General features: G+C 39.2%; 1 protein-coding gene and 1 pseudogene across 1 annotated transcript; both read left to right on the plus strand.

Annotated features, from left to right (window-relative positions):
* Positions 1–10: 10 nt before the first annotated feature.
* LOC117498847 (microfibril-associated glycoprotein 4-like) lies at positions 11–3,059 on the plus strand. Its single transcript, XM_034150985.1, has 5 exons — positions 11–107; positions 308–505; positions 716–812; positions 1,547–1,714; positions 2,535–3,059. The coding sequence occupies exons 1-5, from the start codon at positions 93–95 to the stop codon at positions 2,804–2,806; spliced, it is 750 nt and encodes a 249-aa protein (XP_034006876.1). The 5' UTR covers positions 11–92; the 3' UTR covers positions 2,807–3,059.
* An 11,496-nt stretch (positions 3,060–14,555) lies between these two features.
* LOC117498845 lies at positions 14,556–19,851 on the plus strand (annotated as a pseudogene).
* The last annotated feature ends 1,002 nt before the right edge of the window (positions 19,852–20,853 follow it).

The following is a 20,853-nucleotide window of genomic DNA, read 5'->3' on the forward strand; positions in this document are numbered from 1 at the left end:
CACGTGATCCACAGTCTGTATAAATGCCTAGGTTCCAAACAAGAGTCACCTCAAACAACAGAGTGAACTCAGCGTAGACCTTCCTCTCCACGATGAAGATGATGCAGGTAAGAAAACACTATTTTAAATGTCTCTGTCCTCTCTTGATAATCAATACTAGCATCAATACTTGGAGCTGTCTCAAACTGATCTACTTTGAGCAAATTAATAATCATGAATAAACTAATTTATTACCATTAAAAACTGTGCAGGAAATCACTTCAAAAGGTGCTGTAGGCATTTAAAATCTCCTCTCTTTTGCATCCAGGTGACATTGTTCGTGGCTCTTCTTGGGTTTTTAGCCTCAGCTGCCACTGGCTCGAAGGACTTTCTGCCCATCGACTGCAATGATATCTATTGCAATGACAACACCAGCTCCAGTGGGGTGTACACCATCTTCCCCGGGGGTCCCGACACTCCCCTGCAAGTCTTCTGTGACATGAACACTGACGGGGGCAGATGGACGGTCAGTATATCAGATTTTATCAGACTGTGTGCTTTTTTTTTTTTGTACACCTTGTAAACCTGCTTTGGGAACTCATGACTTGAAAACGGAACCAACAGTCCTGTTTACTGGTCAAGATACTTTGTAAAGTTGTCCAAATGTAGTTATTGTAGTACAACATGTTGGTATCCTATTATCCTGTATCACTCTTCTTCCTACTCTTCCTCTCAGGTATTTCTCAAGAGGATGGATGGGACTGAAAGCTTCTACAGGCCCTGGAGTCACTATAAAGCCGGATTTGGGAACCTGGCAGGAGAATATTGGCTCGGTGAGTGTTCAACTAATAAATTCAACACATGTCTCATCTTAATATGCTGGCAGATGAAGGAAAATGTAAATGATTGGTGCCCACTGGAACATGCTGGTGTGACTGCCCAGTGATGGTTCGAGACCAATTTTACTGGGGGGGGGGGGGGGGGGGGCAGTTCTTTTTATATTTATATTATACAATAAACACGGGTTATACGACAGTATAGTAATTGCGTAAAATAAACATAAAATACAGTAATTGCTATGTGCTTCTGTACAGTTATTTATTTCAGTAACTGTAAGTTACAGTTCTTTGTTTCAGTTGTTATTTTTTTGTCCTTTACAGTACTTGTTTTAGTAACTAAGTTACAATTAAATTAAATTACATAAACAGTATTTGCTGCAACTCTGAATATAAGGCACTGTAATATTATACATTTTTATTTTGGAGGGGGTAACAGGGGGGTCCCAGGTCAGCGTTACTGACTGGCCCCTGTGACTGCCTCAACTTGCAGGCTTTGCTCCATATATGAAACTGTATGTTTAGCTTAAGAAAGAAGAAAAACATTCCAATCTCAGACAGTCTCAACAATACACTGCTACACTACACATTGTGTCATTTTGGCTTTACTTTTTTACTGATAATTCATTGGTCAGTGAAGTATAATTTTAAATGAGATGATCTGAGGGGGAAAGAGGTTAACTAATGGTTCAGGAGGTTATGTGAAACAGATGTTTTGTTCCTTTACTAAGGCCTGGAAAACATCCTCCTGCTGACTCTGAGGAAGGAGAACGAGCTGCGGGTCGACATGGAGGACTGGGAGGGGGGGAAGAGGTACGCCAAGTACTCCTCCTTCTCCATCGATTCTGAGAATCACGGTTATGAGCTTCACCTGGGCAAATTCACTGGCGGAAACGCAGGTAAGGATTACTGTGTGGATATTACTTTGGGAAATGTAGGTTTAAAGAGGCCCTAATGTTTTTTTGGGGGGGGGGGGGGGGTCCCCTTCCCTGTAGTGTTATATAGTTTTTTGTGCATGTAAATGGTCTGGGCTAAATTCCCAAAGCTCCCTCCAGAGGGAGTTTCTCTCCCACACTCCCCCCATGTCTTAAACGCCTCCATTGGACTCCTTTGTTTACTTCCGTAACATAGTGACATCACTACGTAACACTCTTGCTTGTATTGTCTAGCTTTCCAACACATCTTACGCGATAGGCTAAGGAGCGGGGTATCTCTAAGCGGTTCACAAATCACAACCTGTGCTGGTCAGCTAACCAATCAGAGCAGACTGGGCTCTGGTTTCAGACAGAGGGTGAAAAGAGGTGCTGCAGCACAGGCAGTATGAGAAAGATAAAGTGCTTTTTGAACATTAAAGCATGTCACAGTCATATAAGAGACACAAAATACAAATATGAACCTGAAAACTAGCATAATATGTCCTCTCTATATATATGATACTTGGTGGGTATTTCTGGGGGAATTAAAGTGTTGCAATTTGGACGTGTGAGAAATGTAATATTAGAAAACTTTTATTAAATTACATAAAATAGAAATACCTTAATATTCTACTTAAATACAAATGTGCCCGGTTACATTCTATCACTATTTAAGAGGCATACATGTGCTGTACCTATTGTTCTTTTAGTCATTAAAATAAAATATATTACCCACTGACACACATTGGCATTAAAATAAGTGTCTCTGGGTTTCAAGTTTGTTTGTTTTTATTTGTATTTCTAGGGGACAGTTTGACATACCACAACAACATGAAGTTCACAACGTTTGACAGAGATCAGGACACTCACAGTATAAACTGCGCTCTGACTTTTCTCGGTGGATTCTGGTACTCCAAATGCCATCATGCCAACCCCACCGGCTTGTACGCACCTCGGACCACCGCTGTATATACCTCTGTTGGGGTTGTCTGGACTACATGGAAGGGCTCGAAGTACTCCCTGAAAACCTTCGACATGAAGATCAGATCTGTCTCTGGATGTGCATGCTCACATTAACCTGATTATCCGCAGAGTCACTAATTATGGTGAAACTTTACCATTAGGTGACGAGGTTCTTTTTAAATTCCTATTCACTACAATCAATTTTTGGGGAAAAATGTCAGTGAAATGTTTATTTTACACATTTATTCTTGCACACATATACAATCTGAATTAATCTGTTCTTGCCTGATTCTTTCTTAATTTGTTTTACATTTTTACTGGATTCAGTTTTTGGGATCTTTTAATAAAACGTATGTGATCAAACTTTCTTTTTATACTGTGTTATTTTAGTTATTATTATTATTATAATTTCCATTAATGTAATATTATTTTGTTGGATGGAGGAAGTATTCAGATCCTTTACCACACGAGAAATTACAACAGAAAGTCTTACATACATTTCTTAAACATAAGTTTAGGTAATGTGTTATCAGGAAAATGTTTTTCAAGTATTACAAGGTTGTTCATTATTATAATTCAAACCACATTATGGAGGTAATTGCACCTACTTCTCTTTTTATAAATCTGCTAAATATTCTTTGTTTCATCAATTAATATTTTGATTTATTAAACTTTTTTAAAATGTGAGAAATGCTGTCAAAAGGACACAGAGTCAAATCTTCCTACCGCTTTGTTAACATTATTATATTATACATTTTATATAATTAAAAGGAAAAGCAGCAAAGCCTTACATTCGAAAGCTTGAACCATGATTCTTTTCCATCTTTACATTTAAAACATTTGACATTTACTCTCAATCAACTTATTCATTCATGGGTTGATTAAGATATACTTGTATTTACTGTTAGATATTTTAATGTACAACACATTCTGGCTAAATTAGACCGCTTTAATGGTTTCAAATACCATTTAAAAGTTTTTAAAAGGTATTTTATTCAGTCAGTGGGAAACAGAAATAAGAAATACAGTCTTTATCTTCTTCTGCATAATGGCAGCCCACTGCTCCTAACACTATGAGGGGTCAAATGCAGAATGTACATTTCCCCTCTGTGGGACAATTAAGGGTATATTCTTCTTCTCTTCTTCTTTCTAAATCTGGCATAACTATAGGTTTTAGCATATGATAGCTATGTGATTAACATGGTGATTCAGCCTCTATGGAGATAGACATATGACTGTCATGTTTATTGCTTACGTGGGCCTTAGCTAATCTGAACTAAGCATTGAATACTGCTTTGAACTCCTGTATCTTGTGACTGTGTAACTCCCTCTCTTGTATATAAGCATGTGATGGACACTATTCGGGAACTAGTTGTACCAAATGCTCTGTTTGTGATGACTACTTCCATTCTTGAGAGGATAATAAATACATGGATCCTGATATTGAAGCTCAAGCCGGTGACGAGTGATATTTTCCTAACACATATGCATAAGAATAGATAGATATAACAGTATGAATATGAATGTAACATGGGTATGGTACGGTGTGTAGTGACAGCCAGTGTTAGTGTTGATGGTCATGACTTTTCAAAGATTCAAAGCTTTATTGTCATGCACATTAGCTACAGTGTAATTATGGTTATGAAAAACTTAAGTCCCAGGCTCCTTCAACAATGCAACATAATATATATAGGGCATAAAACCAATAAAAATACTGAAAGAAATAACAGAATAGAAATAAAATAGTGCAAGAGAATTTTGCAAAATGTGCAAGTAAATACAAATAGAAATAGAAATAGTGCAAGAATAGTCTATATACACGTAAATGGAATATGATATATACATAAATAAATAAATAGCCAGATGCAAACAGATAAACAGTTATGGAGGCACTTACAGAGCTCTTAGAGTCTTATGGCCTGAGGACTGGGATAATGTGAGGAAAGGGTTAATGTCTGTTGGAGTAATTCAAAAGCATACATTTCACTTCAGAAACAATCTAGTCAGGGACAACTGGCTGACAACTCAATTGAAAAATATTCACTTTTCCAATGTTTGATGGTGTTTGTTACTTTGTTAACACATCTGCATATGTTGGTGTGAACAAAACAATTACACCTTTTTAAGTGGCACCAAAAATGTGAATATTTTAGAGATCCTCTTAAATGTCTCTATTGAGGCAAGCCCCCTGCAGTTTAAACCCTTGAAGGACCATGGTGAAAACCTGAGTTACATCTCTCACATTATAGGAAAATAACTCATTAAAACCAGGAGGTATTCCAGTATTGCAACAGATTTATAGTGGTGTCATTATGGGGTTTTCCACACAGGACAGGGTCTGCTGCAATACTGCCATATAACCTATTCCTGCTGACTCGTTTAATGTATTACAATTTGCATTAAGACAAACCTTTGTCTACGTGTGACTGCCCTCCCATGAAGATCATATGCCCTCTCTGTAGATTTGTTCTGGCGCCAGGTCTGTGTATAAGGCTTAGGTTTCTCTTCTTGAAACCTAAGCCTTGTACAGCAGAGGGCGTCACACATACATATACAATATACAATTTATTCTGACTGTAAAGCACCAGGAGGAAAACAAAAGAAAGGCACTGTTGAGGATTTCTAACCCAGTTTAGGTCTGCCTGCTTTTGGGATAAAAATGTCTTCACTGTTTATTTACATACCAAGAGTTTAATGCAATCAAAAAGGGAATCTCATTACATTTTATATTTAAGTCGAGGCACACCAAATACACCATTCTTTATGTGACCATCGCCTGATTTTTATTATGAACGACAATAGAGGTGTGCAGGGATGACGTAATTACCCGGAAGTAAGCTGTGCATGGGTTCCCTCGACAAAAAAGCAATTGGATTTCTCAGGGCTGCCAACCCTCACACATTGAGCGTGAGAGTCACGCAATTAACACATATCTCACGCACTCACGCCACACATGCCTTTCACGCTAAGTTTTCGTCCAAAATAAATGTATATCAAATAAATATAAAAATAAAGTGAAGGAACAGCAAACCGAGCGGTCTACGGAATGAGACGGTCTGGCTTCCTGGCTTAAGATCGATATTCAAAAATACAGATTCAAAATTGTACAAGTTGAAGCGTTTGTTTTAACAGTTTGCAAGAGCGCAGATACTTGCTTTCAAGCAGAACAGGGGCAAACAAATTTAACGGGAGTGTTTACATTTTCGGCGTAATGACGTACAACGTCCTCGACAACTTCTGTAGTCCTATTCAGCCACTTGTTAACAACCATCGTTTTTCAGACACATAAACCATAAAGAAAATTCAGGCAGTAGGCGTATAGAGTCCAACTTAGTACGGGCCTATATCAACAGATCAGATGTCCACCTGCTGCTTTGAAAAACAATGAATTAGTTTGAGAATGAGTATTCTTTATTGAAAGCCAAAAGAACATTCTGGCAGCATGCCTAACTATTTCAGTTTGCTCCGATTTTATTTTAGCTTCTTTTAAATGTAGTGTGTGATCATGTGGTCAGCGACGACAGCTCCAGCTGCAGAGGAAACGTTGCTAATGCCAATTTGTTTGGCCACTCCAAAATGAATAGTGAGTCAGAAATAGTAAACATTCCCAAATTGGGCTCAATAAAGAGTGTCTAATCTAAAGTGTGTTTACAATCAGATGAAAAAGTCGTACCTGCTCCACCGCCAACTAAAGCTGCAGTTACTACTGAAAACACAAGATGAATATCTAAATCAACATCGGGCTTAATCAATACCTTTGCTAAAGTAACTATCATTATTATTTTTTGTAATTAAAAATAGAATGTACGAAGTAAAAACTAGATGAGATTTAAAGTGATACTCACACAGAATGACTTGATAAGAACTGATGAGCCTTTAAACATGCACATTAAACTGTGTATGCCATGGCTTAAATATTTGAGCATCAATCCAGAAGCAATTATATTGTTATGATCATTAAAAGTCTAACATATCCAATTTTCATCTTGTAATTTATTATTTGTATAAGTCAAAAGTGTGTTTTATAATGTGGACGATGATGCCTAAATAGTTTTCATTTGCAGGATGTGAATTAGCTCTAATTAATCTTTGTTTTTACACTATAACTGAATCTGAAGGCTATTAACATGATGCTTCTGTGCTCTGTGAATACTTTTATCTTATTATGCGGCCAATTCTAAACCCAAATAAAATGCATGAAAAATAAAGCAAATCTTTTTTTTTATTTACCGTTTCATTCACACAATTTCAATTATTTTACTGGAGTTATGTAAAAGACTAAGAGTGAACGTGGTGCTTTGAGCTGGACGACAGCATACTAACAATGAAAATGCTGTGTGCTGATGTTTGGCAGATATTATTATTTGCCTTTTTTCCACTTTGACTAATTAGCATTAAGTATAGCTCTGGCTGTTAGGACTGTCGTGTAGCAGATTTCATCTTCCATTCATAAAATAGTAATCAAGACATTTCACCTGAAAAACTAAACTGTCAACCTCATGTTGGCACTTGGCACAGGATCCCTGTCGGGCCCTTTGGCTGCACGATCTGGACCTACAAGAAAACTAAAAAATCAAACTAAGAAAAAAAGAACGTCACCCTTTAGTAGACAGACTTCATGCAGGGAATGGCAACACGAAGAGACAATGAACTCACATATCTAACATTTCTGAGGTATTAAGCCATCACTTAATATGTTGCTTAACCAGTTTACTTCTGACTCCTCCTTCAAAAGAAACAGATCTACTGCACGCTAACTGCAATTATTTTGAACTCCAGTTGAAAAGCCTGCTGCCCAAAGCTGCCCTGATATAATTATACAACATTGGATCAAATTATTGTGTACAATTAAAGGTGTTTCTCATAGTTATGAAAACACAGCTGATAATCTCCAGACTTTGATGTGCCCTCACAGTGAACCAGTGAGTATCCTTTCAGTTGACCTTGTTTATCATCCGTTTACAGCTGCAGTTTCCATAAGTATCAGAGTTGTTGACAGCAGAGAAGACACACATTGCACATAATTATACATATTACATTTGAAGTCAAACTTTGGAGTTAAATTATGTTTCCCTTCCTAAGTGAAAGCCTGCCAAGACACAGACTTCAAGCAGGGAATGGCAACACGAAGAGACAATGAACTCACATATCTAACATTTCTGAGGTATTAAGTTATCACTTAATATGTTGCTTAACCAGTTTACAGGTTTCCGGGTCCGTGATACAGCGAGACACAGCGAAACTCATCCTGTTTAGCCAGTGAAAGTGCTGTCAATTGTACTTTCCTCCTTCATTTGGCAAAGTACACATATTCATCCTGTTCCTTCATGATTTCTCAGATGAGGATTGCAGTTATCCATCCAATGGTTGCTCCGACGCCAGCCACACCTGTTGCATCTACTGTACAGCAAGGATCAAAGGTTTAATATCAACTATGCAGACACTGAGAACTGATATTACCATATTATCATTAGTTTAACCAAGAGATTAAAATACAAAACATAAAAGTGATGACATTTACCTGCTGACATCATGGCGGCAGCATCGAACCCTACAGCGGCCAGAACAACAGGAGCAGCGACGACAGCTCCAGCTGCAGAGGAAACGTTGTTAGTGCCAATTTGTTTGGCCACTCCAAAATGAATAGTGAGTCAGAAATAGTAAACATTCCCAAATTGGGCTCAATAAAGAGTGTCTAATCTAAAGTGTGTTTACAATCAGATGAAAAAGTCTTACCTGCTCCACCGCCAACTAAAGCTGCAGTTACTACTGAAACACAAGATGAATATCGAAATCAACATTAACATCGGGCTTAATCAATACCTTTGCTAAAGTAACTATCATTATTATTTTTTGTAATTAAAAATAGAATGTACGAAGTAAAAACTAGATGAAATTTAAAGTGATACTCACACAGCATGACTTGATAAGAACTGATGAGCACTTTAGCCCTGTTTACACCAATATGCCGTGAGCTGATTATCGAGCCTTCATTGTAACAGTCGCGGGTACACTGACTGTGTATGTGCGTGTGGGGATTGTTGCATTAGAAAATTCCACTGTAGCGCCCGGTACATTAATGGGAAACCCTACATGTTTGAGCACCCTCTATGAAACGTCAAGCTACCCCACAGCACCCCAAAAGAAAATCTCTGGTGCCTCCCATGAAAATCATAAGCCCTCTCTATAGATTTGTTCTGGCGCCGGGTCTGCAGATATGTAATATTTAATGCAGCCGAACCGTGTATTACAATGCCGTTATGTGATGACTTCCAAAGAGAAAAGCAAGAACACATCGGAATAAGGTATTATTTATTTTTTTAAATGTTTTCCGATTTCATATCACATAAACACCATATCCCGACGTGCATTGCGGCTAAAACATCCAGGATTATGGGTAGTTCGATGTAGATCAAAACCTCTGAAAAAAGTAATGTGTCTCTCAGAATCGAAAGGGAAAAAACCTATGGGAAAAACACAAAAGCATTGGACACAATTTAAACCAATTCATGTCGTATAATTAACAAGGATAAACTGATGTTTTTAGTGGATGAGTACTGCAGATATCACTGTTAAATCATTTGATCATTGGTTTTATTATGAAAACTTAGAGACCGGAAATACTGTTTTCACCCCGTGAGGGTTGACGCTAACGTTCTCCTGGCGAAACCTCAAATCATCTTCGTAATATCTATCAAACTATAGATCCTACACATCCACTGGACGTGGATTCTAAAAGTACAATATACACTTCTCGCTAGAATCTAATCAAAAAGCATTTTAATGGCCAAACTATCCTACAATTTAGGATTTTACAGAGAGGGTTATATGTGAATAAATAGGGGCGTTCACACCAAGTACTTTTCCCACAGTAGTTCATGAGAACTTTAGTTCATGAGAGCTCTTTTAGTTCTGATGAACTAAAGCAGAATCGCGTTCACACCAAAATGAGTTCCTGGGGGTGGATTAGGCAAATGAGCCGCTGACGTCACTTCTTCTTCTTCTTGGTTTGGGTTTACTGGCAGGCCGCAAACAACTTCACGGCGAGTACAGTAGGTGGCGGTATGCACCTTAAAGTTGCAATTCGCCAAAAAACCGAGAGAAGAAGAAGAAGAAAAAAAAACTTCCGCTTCCGCTGTATGCTTCTGTTTACCTTCCGACCTCAGGACACGGTATGAAGTTGACGTTTTGGTGGTCGTGTTATACAGCTTCGTAACTGAGTTATTTAAGCCAATAACTCAGCCACAAATACAGATCGACCATTCAAATGCAATAGAAATGCTGGAGTCGGAGGCGAAGGCGGTTTAAGAAGCCTTAACAAAAGGATTGGACGACGAAAGCACACGCTATGGACAATGTTTTCGCCGTAGGATAGCTGAGGATGATGGCCGTTATCACGCCCAAAGAACAGCAATGGTACGTTCATTAAATCACATTAATACTATCTAATGTAGGATTTATGGAGTTATGTAGGGCTAATTTGTGTCTTTGTATGTGTTCCAGATATGCGAATACTACTGAACTCTGGGTGAACAATAGAACGTCGGCCTGTGGGAGGTGGTGCCAACGTACTACCAATGTGCAGTGGATCAAAGATTTCCGAATGTCCAAGGGCTCTTTTCAACTCCTCTGTATTCGCCTGGAAGCAACGTTGGGGAGAGGCATCTGAACAGCATGGAAATTGTAAATTGACAATAAAGCTGATCTTTTGTACAGTGCATTTGGTTCTCTCTTTTATTACCAGTCAACAGACACAATTACAATAGTGCAGACACACAAAGATTAAGTGCAAAGATTAAATGTCAGTATCAAAACAGTACTCATACTGTATATTTGTATATTAATGAGTATATTATTATGTTAAATGTGTGTTAAAGACAATGGGATGATGGTTGAAGCTCTTTAAAAACTTTTGTATACCATCTTTACTGTGATAATACATGCATGTTAAGCATACACACCTGAAGAACTATGTTACACACACACAGGTTAGTCTGTGTACCGCTGCACTGCTGCTGGTTTAAACAAAGACAGTCATGATGCTAGTGCCGTGCATGTAGGTTCTCTTTTATTTATCAGCAGCAGATCAATAAGTGTCAGTAGTATCAAACAATATAATAACAGTGGCAATATATATATATTATATATATATAATAACAATAGGTAGGCTCAGCAGCAGACACACCTTAGTGCCAAAGTTAGGTGTCAGTATTAATAACAGTGGCATATATATATAATCACAATAATACAAAATGAACTGTCCCAGGTGTAGGCAATTTGGGGTGAAGTGTCTTGCCCAGGGACACAACGACATCCTGACTGCAAGTGGGGTTTGAACCTGTGCTCCCCCTGATCCCGAACACCAACGCACCAGACCACTGCACAACACGCCTCCCAACAAGTCATTGTACAGTTTATCAATGGACGACAAGTTTTTCTTAATTTTTGTATTGAAGGCCTGTTGGATTTAATGAGCTCGCTTAGCACTGCCAGAAGCCCAGCCTGAAAGGTTATTGTGTTGCTCCACCTCGATTCCTGGGCCTTGTGTGAATGCAGCAGCGTTCGTCATGCACTCTCCTTGGCACGCAGGTCCTCATTCTCCTTGCTGACCATGGCACGGCGGTCCCATCGCCATGATGGTGTCAAGGAAGCTGTCATCGCGTGCCCACTTTCCTAAGGTGAAATATGCAAGATACAAGATCAGTTTAATCGCAACAACGAGACAACATTGTCCAACATTGGACATGGTGCAGGGCAGGGACAGTGTACCAAAATGCAGGTGTAAAGTAGAAGATAAGATAGATAGATAGGATCAAATAATATCAAATAAAGAATAAATATCAAAGTGCCTTATTTATTGTTTTGTGCTTATGTATGCTTGAACTTTGTTTTATAGGGATTAGTGGACATCAGTTAGATGTGTAACCTTCTTTCAAGGCCAGAGTAGTTACAGTGTAAGTGGATTGACATCTAACATAACATGGCTGAGTACAATTATAACAATCAATAAAAAAAAGGAAAAAAAAATAGAATTTCAATTACATTTCTACTTAAATGTGCAAAAAATATTAGAACATCAGTCTTTGTGGCATGCAGGTAATCAACTGTTTAAGCTTTTACCATTAACATGTAGAATGAATGTTGCAAATACTTGAAATTATAAGCAACTACAATGTATTGTTAGAGGTAAGAATACAGAGGTAGCATTATGTCCAGCTAGCATGCTAATTGCTAACGTTATATTATCGTTTTATCCCGGAGGGGAAAACTAGTTTCTAATCCTGAGAGAAACACCTCGCCTGAAACACACGATTAGTGCCATGAGTTAGTGAAGCAAATTACAGAACATTGCACACTTATTCACAAGTCAAAACGTGTTCATAGCGGCGGCATGGCTGAGAATAGCTAGCTAGCTAGATGTACGAACTATTTTTCTCCCACAACAGTCCCCTGCTCTCTAGCAGGGACTGAAAAGCGGGTCGGACGAACTAATTTGAGCTACTTTAGTTCCTGGGGCTTTTTGGGTTGTGAACGCCAATATATCGTAGTTCTGATGAACTATTGTGGGAAAAGTACTCCAAAGTACTCCGGTGTGAACGCGCCTAATGACCCTCTGTAACGTTTGCAATCAACGGGAGCACTAGAGGTTGAAAACTTTAAAACGTGATTATAGGTCGTACTAAGCGCTTGAACAAAACCAACCTATTTGGTCGTAATAAGGGCTTGAACAATCGACCTAGTTGGTCGTATTGAGTTGGAGGACTTGTTGTTTTTTACACATACCTCTCCGGTACAGGTTAGCTCTGAGTGTTAGCAACGCTTGCTAATGTAAACAAAGACCATATTACGTCCAAAACACGTCACGCATTGTTTCTGATAGCACAACGTTTCTGATAATGCTGTGGGTCCACATTTCCGATATTACGTCATATCGGACTCAAATCTGGATCAGCTCCGTTGTACCCCCGTTTTTAGAGATTTGGGTACGGAGGAAAATAAGAGGGTTTTATTTTCTGACACTTGTGAGTTCCCTGACACACATGTATAAAAGACGTAAAAAAGTGCATTTGCATGATAGGAGACCTTTAAGGAGCAATGGCTGCAGGAATCAAGCTTTTTCCAAAACGTTTGCATCTCAGTGCTCTGTACCTACGCCTGGGTGGCAGTGGGGCGAGGAACTGATTGAGTGGGTGTGTGATGTCCAGTTCTGTTGTGGTTGCTATGCGTGAGATGGCCCTGTTGTTAAGCACTGTGAGGTTGGGTTGTAGGGAGTCCAATCACGCTGGCAGCAGTGTTGGAGATTGCGTGTGAGTTTGGTCCGGTTGTGACAGTGAGCATATTGATAATGCTTTGGTATAGTAGAGGGAGAAGAGGGGGGGGGAAACGTACAGTTTTTTCGAGTATATGGACGACGGATAATCTTTGTTGGCTCCTTTTGAAGATGTTGGTTGGTTGTGGTTGGTTTGAAATTAAGTTTATTTTAAATTTAAAATATATAATCAGTTATTACAATAACTGGAAAATACATGATCTTCTATGGTCACATCCTGAGTACAACTTCCCAATATTTTATTTATTTGTATTGAATTTTATGCTGTTTTTAAAATGTTTTATTCAAATTCTTCCAAATAAAGAATACTGAATGCTGTTTTGTCGCATTCTGGGCCCTTGTTCAATCTATTCATTTTATTTCCTGGTGTGTTTCCCGGCTTTGCGATAACCTGCCCCGCCCTGATCAGATTTACCTGTAACTGTTCAATCTTTCTCTGTTGTTCCTTCAGTCTGTGTGGCCTTGTCTGTTCACAGTAGTTTCTCAGATAGTTCCCATTGTTATTTCATTGTTTATTTAAACTGTATTAATATTAAACTTGTAGCTTTTGGTCCTTGGGTCCACAGATAGAGATTCCTTGTTGTGTAATTAGTTTTAGTCCTAAAACTGACTTGCAACAGTTGTTCACCCACTTGAAACTTATCTGATTTGGTTTGGATTACAAAGGATCAAAACGTTTAGGATTTTGTTCTGATATTTCATTTTAGAAGACCTGACCTTCAATGTGAAATTAGTTTTTGTATATAGAAAACCCCAGTGCTTTGGAAGCTATAAGTTGACACAAATGAAAACTATTTCCTCAAACAAAGGACGCTGTAGGCTCTACAATTGGCCCCACCTGTGAAACATTAGAATAGCTCTCATTTTCTGGGTAAAACCCTCCAATAGTTTGAGTATCATAGCTCAGACTGAGAATCTAAAGAGGTGGAAGCTGCATTATTCTACACAAGCAATACTGAGACCAGAAGCCAACAATCACAATCACGGAGCTACAGAGTTCAGTGGCTAAACGTGGGAGTGAAGGTGCACCAGCAAACCATGTCGAGAGCTCTGCATAATACTTGCTGTTATCACTATCATGCTGTTGGCATGCTTTTCGTCTGCAGGGGACTGAGTATCTCAGAAGAATGGATACAGCACAATACAGGGAGAACCTTCTTCTTCACCTTTTAGCAGAACAATGATCCTAAGCACAAGGCCGAGGCAACACAAGTAGTGGTTAACAACAAAAAGGTTTGATGTCCTAAGTGGCTCAGAGACCAGATATCATCCCATCGAGAATCTGTGGCACTGTTAGAAGGTGGGCAAATCTTTTTTTTTTGTCGAAAATGGCTCCTGCTCCAGTGTCACAAGTCTTTCTCCATTCCCAGTACCTTATGTCACATCCAGTTGATCAGGTTCTTCAACCTATTCCAGTAATGAATGCTGGTTACATTTTTTTTTCATAAACCTTAAATAACACAGCTTGTCACGCACTTCCAAAAACACGTGATGCACAGTTTGTTTAAATGCCTAGGGTCCAAACAAGAATCACCTCAAACAACAGAGTGAACTCAGCGTAGACCTTCCTCTCCACTATGAAGATGATGCAGGTAAGAAACACACAAATATATATATTTAAATGTCTCTGTTTCTCTGCTGATAATCAATACAAGCATCAATACTTGGAGCTGTCTCAAACTGATCTACTCTGATGCAATTAATAATCATTAAAACTAATGTATAACCATTAAAAACTGTGCAGGAAATCACTTCAAAAGGTGCTGTAGGTATTTAAATCTCTTCTCTTTTGCATCCAGGTGACATTATTCGTGGCTCTTCTTGGGTTTTTAGCCCTCAGCTGCCACTGGCCTCGAAGGATTTTCTGCCTTTCGACTGCAATGACATCTATTGCAATGACAACACCAGCTCCAGTGGGGTGTACACCATCTTCCCCGGGGGTCCCGACACTCCCCTGCAAGTCTTCTGTGACATGAACACTGACGGGGGGCAGATGGACGGTCAGTATATCAGATTTTATCAGACTGGTGTGCTTTTCTTAGACCTTGTAAACCTGCTTTGAGAACTCATTGACTGGTCTTAACTGCTTCAGCTTTTTCTGTTGCCTCCAGGAATACAACAAATAATTTGTCTTGATTATTCTTTTCCATTTCAATAATTGACATCGGAACAGTCCTGTTTACTGGTCAAGATACTTTGTAAAGTTCTCCAGATGTAGTTATTGTAGTAGAACATGTTGGTATACTATTATCCTGTATCAATCTTCTCCCTACTCTTCCTCTCAGGTATTTCTCAAGAGGATGGATGGGACTATAAACTTCTACAGGCCCTGGAGTAACTATAAATTCGGATTTGGGAACATGGCAGGAGAATATTGGCTCGGTGAGTGTTCAACTAATAAATTCAACACATTTTTCATCTTAATGATGCTGGCAGATGAAGGAACATTTAAATGATTGGTGCCTACTGGTGAATGCTGGGTGTGACTGCCCAGTGACGGCTCTAGACCAATTTTTCTGGGGGGGGACCAGCCTGGGGCCAGTTATTTTTGTATTTATATTATACAATAAAACGGGTGAAAAAAGACAAAAAACACTATATAGTAATTGCGTAAAATAAACATAAAATACAGTAATTGCTTTGTGCTTCTGTACAGTTATTTATTTCAGTAACTGTAAGTACAGTTCTTTGTTTCAGTTGTTATTTTTTTGTCCTTTACAGCGTGCTTCTCACAACTTTTTTCAGTAATGTATACCCCTGACCGACCCCGAACATAATTGATAGAAAGAAGCCAAAATAAATAATTACAATATAGTCATGTTCCATCAGTGTGTGATTTATTAACTCCTTCATGAACGAATTACAACCAAACTAACGATATTTTCATCTTATGCATGAGAATTTTTTTAAAACAGATTTTTTAAGTACATAAATAAACCCATGAACAAAATGATATATTATGCAAAAACTATCTATGTTTATTACATGGCTTAGTTGAATACTCGATTCTGATTGGTCAATTCAGAACACGTGACACGTTGTTAATCCAGTAGTACAGACCGCTGTCAAGGATTTATTGACCGTTGTTAAGGAAGCTCACGTCACATCTGCAGAGAAGAAGTCCGGTCGATTTAACTGTATACAGTTTGGCCGAAAAGCAAACTGGGACAAGAAAACAGCGGAGAAGTTAACGGGGCAGAAACCCTCCTTTTTACGCAACGGTCCTGACATAGACATCAAACGGCAAAACATATTCAGTTTGCAACGTTACTTTGGCATTAGGGCAGGGATAATCTAGATACTTTCCAAGGTTGACATAATGAATTGTGCTACTTTTAAAGCAAGCAACGATGTTTTCAAATCTGTAATCAAAAAGGTCCGCAAAAAACGCTATCGAAGCAGTTCCTGCCGTTGCTACGGTAGTTTTCAAACAGTGGACAACGGACTATTTTTCTTAGCGGATGCATGTCATTTTAAATAATAATAATAGCCTACTTTTCTTTAAATCAATAAAAACATTTTCTAAATCTATAAAAGCATGTCAATTAATATTGGGAGTCATATTGTTACTTTGTTGAGAATGTGGCCTTGTAATAAGCGGGATAATGTGCAGCGACTTGGTCATTATGGGGAAAAGAACACCCGAGTGGATCTTGATGAGCCTGAAGGGTGTTCTTTTTTGTGTATTGTATTATCCCTTACATAATACAATACACAAATATTATAATAAAATCCACAGTGGTGCCTGATGTGCAACTATACCATCCGAAACCCCATGCATATACAAGAAAACAGCATTAAATTAGCAGTCTCTAATGTAGTGACCACAATGCATGAAAGGGTAAAAAAAAAAAAAAACTTTGTAAAAAATGTGCAATTATAAACAAACTATGTAATAACACTGCACTGACACTCTTTAGGAGTAACAGGTCCTCAGCGATCGTGTACGGCTTTTTGGCTTTAGCGATGAGCAGTGACACCGCATACGATGCCTCCAGTGCTTTGGCTGATGTTGTGGAGGCTTTTCGCATCATCTCTTGCGAGGATCTGTACTCAGCAAGTTTTCTCTTGAAAAACTCCGGTGGCTTACCAACATGACACAGGTGTTTGGTGCTGAGATGTCTCTGGAGGTGCGCTGGTTTCATCGAGCTGTTGGCTAGTTTCTCCCCACATAAAAAACACAATGCCTGGGGCGGGTTGCCGTTTGTTAACATCCGGGTCTCGGCATCCCAGGTGAAGTGTTCTCTTCTTTCACATTACAGCAACAATATCCTGCGGTTTCTGTGATTTTTAGTCTCTCAATGTCTAGGCTTGAATCTTACTTGAAGTAAAAAGGGAACAGCCTCTGGTCGGAGATGACAAGTGTTGATTTTTATCCTGCATGGCCAGTGGCGGTGTACCGCTCTAAGGGGTCCGACTACAATGCTGAGTTACAGTAGTTCGTTGACGCCAGCCTTATAGCCAATAAATGGTAATATTATAAACTTTTATTTTGGAAGGGGGTAACAGGGGGGTCCAAGGTCAGCGTTACTGACCTGCCCCCTGTGACTGCCTCAACTTGCAGGCTTTGCTTTGCTCCATATATGATACTGTATGTTTAGCTTAAGGAGGAAGAAAAACGAGGGGTTACGTATTGTAACCCTAGTTATATAAGCACAGGCGGAGCCCTCTACTCACTGGACTCTATGGGTACTACTCTCTATCATGCTGTGCGTGCTTTCACCTACTGAGTTACGTAAACGTAGCCGGCCAATCGGGGCGAGCCTACCTGAATGCGTGCGCATGCCCACAGTATATAAGGCGGCTACGCCCTCCGACCGTCATCCTACACCCTCTTCAGCGAGCGGCATAGGACAGACAGGGCCCCCAGGTAGAGGGCTCCGCCTGTGCATATATAACCAGGGTTACAATACGTAACCCCTCGTTATATCTCACACAGGCTCCGCCCTCTACTGGACTCTATGGGTACAGTGGGCGGAGCCCCGATGTATAAACGCCCTGTCGTCCAACAACATTGACCCATCACACTGTCCCTGACCGGCTTTTGGCTAACATCCACCGCATCCCCACTTCCTCCCATTCGGTTGTAACCGTGGAGAAGTTGGGGCCGCAGCTTGGATAAGGCACACTCAGACACGCTTACCTTGTGTAGAGTGTGCATGGAAAAACAGTGCGGAGACTCTATATGGAGCCTACCGTGCATCATGTTCCCCAGGTCCCTAAGGAGCATGGGAAAACATAAGATTTTTTTTTCCTTTTCTAAGGCCTGGAAAACATCTTCCTGCTGACTCTGAGGAAGGAGAACGAGCTGCGGATCGACATGGAGGACTTTGAGCGTGGGAAGAGGTACGCCAAGTACTCCTCCTTCTCCATCGATTCTGAGGTTGACGGTTATCAGCTTCACCTGGGCAAATTCACTGGCGGAAAAGCAGGTAAGGATTACTGTGTGGATATTACTTTGGGAAATGTAGGTTTAAAGAGGCCCTAATGTTTTTTTTGGGGGGGGGTTCCCCTTCCCTGTAGTGTTATATAGTTTTTTGTGCATGTAAATGGTCTGGGCTATATTCCCAAAGCTCCCTCCAGAGGGAGTTTCTCTCCCACACTCCCCCCATGTCTTAAACGCCTCCATTGGACTCCTTTGTTTACTTCCGTAACATAGTGACATCACTACGTAACACTCTTGCTTGTATTGTCTAGCTTTCCAACGCATCTTACGCGATAGGCTAAGGAGCGGGGTATCTCTAAGCGGTTGACAAATCACAATCTGTGCTGGCCAGCTAACCAATCAGAGCAGACTGGGCTCTGGTTTCAGACAGAGGGTGAAAAGAGGTGCTGCAGCACAGGCAGTTTGAGGAAACTAAAGAGCTTTTTGAATATTAAAGCATGTCACAGTCACATAAGAGACACAAAATACAAATATGAACCTGAAAACTAGCATAATATGTCCTCTCTATAGTGTTGTTAAAAATGTAATGAAAAATAGCGTGAGGAAAGGTTGGTCTGGTGACACTTGGTGGGTATTTCTTGGGACTTAAGTGTTGCAATTTGGACGTGTGAGAAATGTAATATTAGAAAACTTTTATTAAATTACATAAAATAGAAATACCTTAATATTCTACTTAAATACAAATGTGCCCGGTTATATTCTATCACTATTTAAGAGGCATACATGTGCTGTACCTATTGTTCTTTAAGTCATTTATAAAAACATAAAATAAAATATATTACCCACTGACACACATTGGCATTAAAATAAGTGTTTCTGGGTTTCAAGTTTGTTTGTTTTTATTTCTAGGGGACAGTTTGACAAACCACAACAACATGAAGTTCACCACGTTTGACAGAGACCAGGACATTTACACTGTAAACTGCGCTCAGAATTCTATCGGTGGATTCTGGTACTCCAAATGCATAACCCTAATCCATGCCAACCCCACCGGCTTATACGCACCTCGCGGGACCACCACTGTATATCGATATGTTGGGGTTATCTGGAAGACATGGAAGGGCACGAAGTACTCCCTGAAAACCTTCGACATGAAGATCAGATCCGTCTCTGGATGTGCATGCTCACATTAACCTGATTATCCGCAGAGTCACTAGTTATGGTGAAACTTTACCATTAGGTGACGAGGTTTTTTTTTTTATTCCTATTCACTACAATCAATTTTTGGGGAAAAATGTATGTGAAATGTTTATTTTACACATTTATTCTTGCACACATATACAATCTGAATTAATCTGTTCTTGCCTGATTCTTTCTTAATTTGTTTAACATTTTTACTGGATTCAGTCTTTGGGATCTTTTAATAAAACGTATGTGATCAAACTTTCTTTTTATACTGTGTTATTTTAGTTATTATTATTATAATTTCCATTAATGTAATATTATTTTGTTGGATGGAGGAAGTATTCAGATCCTTTACCACACGAGAAATTACAACAGAAAGTCTTACATACATTTCTTAAACATAAGTTTAGGTAATGTGTTATCAGGAAAATGTTTTTCAAGTATTACAAGGTTGTTACTTATAATTCATACCACATTATGGAGGTAATTGCACCTACTTTCTTTTTTATACATCTGCTAAATATTATTTGTTTCATCAATTAATATTTTGATTTATTAAACTTTTAAAAAAAGTTGAGAAATGCTGTCAAAAGGACCCAGAGTCAAATCTTCCTACCGCTTTGTCAACATTATTATATTGTACATTTTACATTCGAAAGCTTGAACCATGATTCTTTTCCATCTTTACATTTAAAACATTTGGCATTTACTGTCAATCAACTTATTCATTCATGAGTTGATTAAGATATACTTGTATTTACTGTTAGATATTTGAATGTACAACAAATCAGACACTTGGAGTCATTAAAAGGATTCTGTCTTATTTCTGGCTAATTTAGACCGCTTTAATTATTTCAAACACCATTTAAAAGATTTTAAAAGGTGTTTTATTCAGTCAGTTGGAAACAGAAATAAGAAATACATTCTTTATCTTCTTCTGCATAATGGCTGCCCACTGCTCCTAACACTATGAGGGGTCAATGCAGAATGTACATTTCCCCTCTGTGGGACAATTAAAGGTAGGGTAGGTAAGTTTGAGAAACCAGCTCGAGATCGCTAGAATTTGAAAATACACAACCGGAGAAAATCTGCCACTTCCTTACAGAGCCCCTCCTCCAACACACGAACGCGCACATGACCAATGAGGGCACGAGATAAGTTTGTGCACAGATGGAAGGCTGACAGGCAGGTAGGCCATCCAGTTATTTTAGCCGGGCCGGCTAAAATGATTGGTCGTGCTTTTTACAGTACTACGGCTTC

This window comes from Trematomus bernacchii, unplaced genomic scaffold (assembly GCF_902827165.1).
Source record: "Trematomus bernacchii unplaced genomic scaffold, fTreBer1.1, whole genome shotgun sequence".
In the NCBI taxonomy this organism is placed as follows: domain Eukaryota; kingdom Metazoa; phylum Chordata; class Actinopteri; order Perciformes; family Nototheniidae; genus Trematomus; species Trematomus bernacchii.

Bases quoted from the DNA above. Each gene is read 5' to 3' on its own strand.
- LOC117498847 (XM_034150985.1), top strand. The intron at 506-715 runs GTCAGTATATCA...TCTTCCTCTCAG, and splicing joins CTGACGGGGGCAGATGGACG to GTATTTCTCAAGAGGATGGA. The intron at 1,715-2,534 runs GTAAGGATTACT...TTGTATTTCTAG, and splicing joins ATTCACTGGCGGAAACGCAG to GGGACAGTTTGACATACCAC.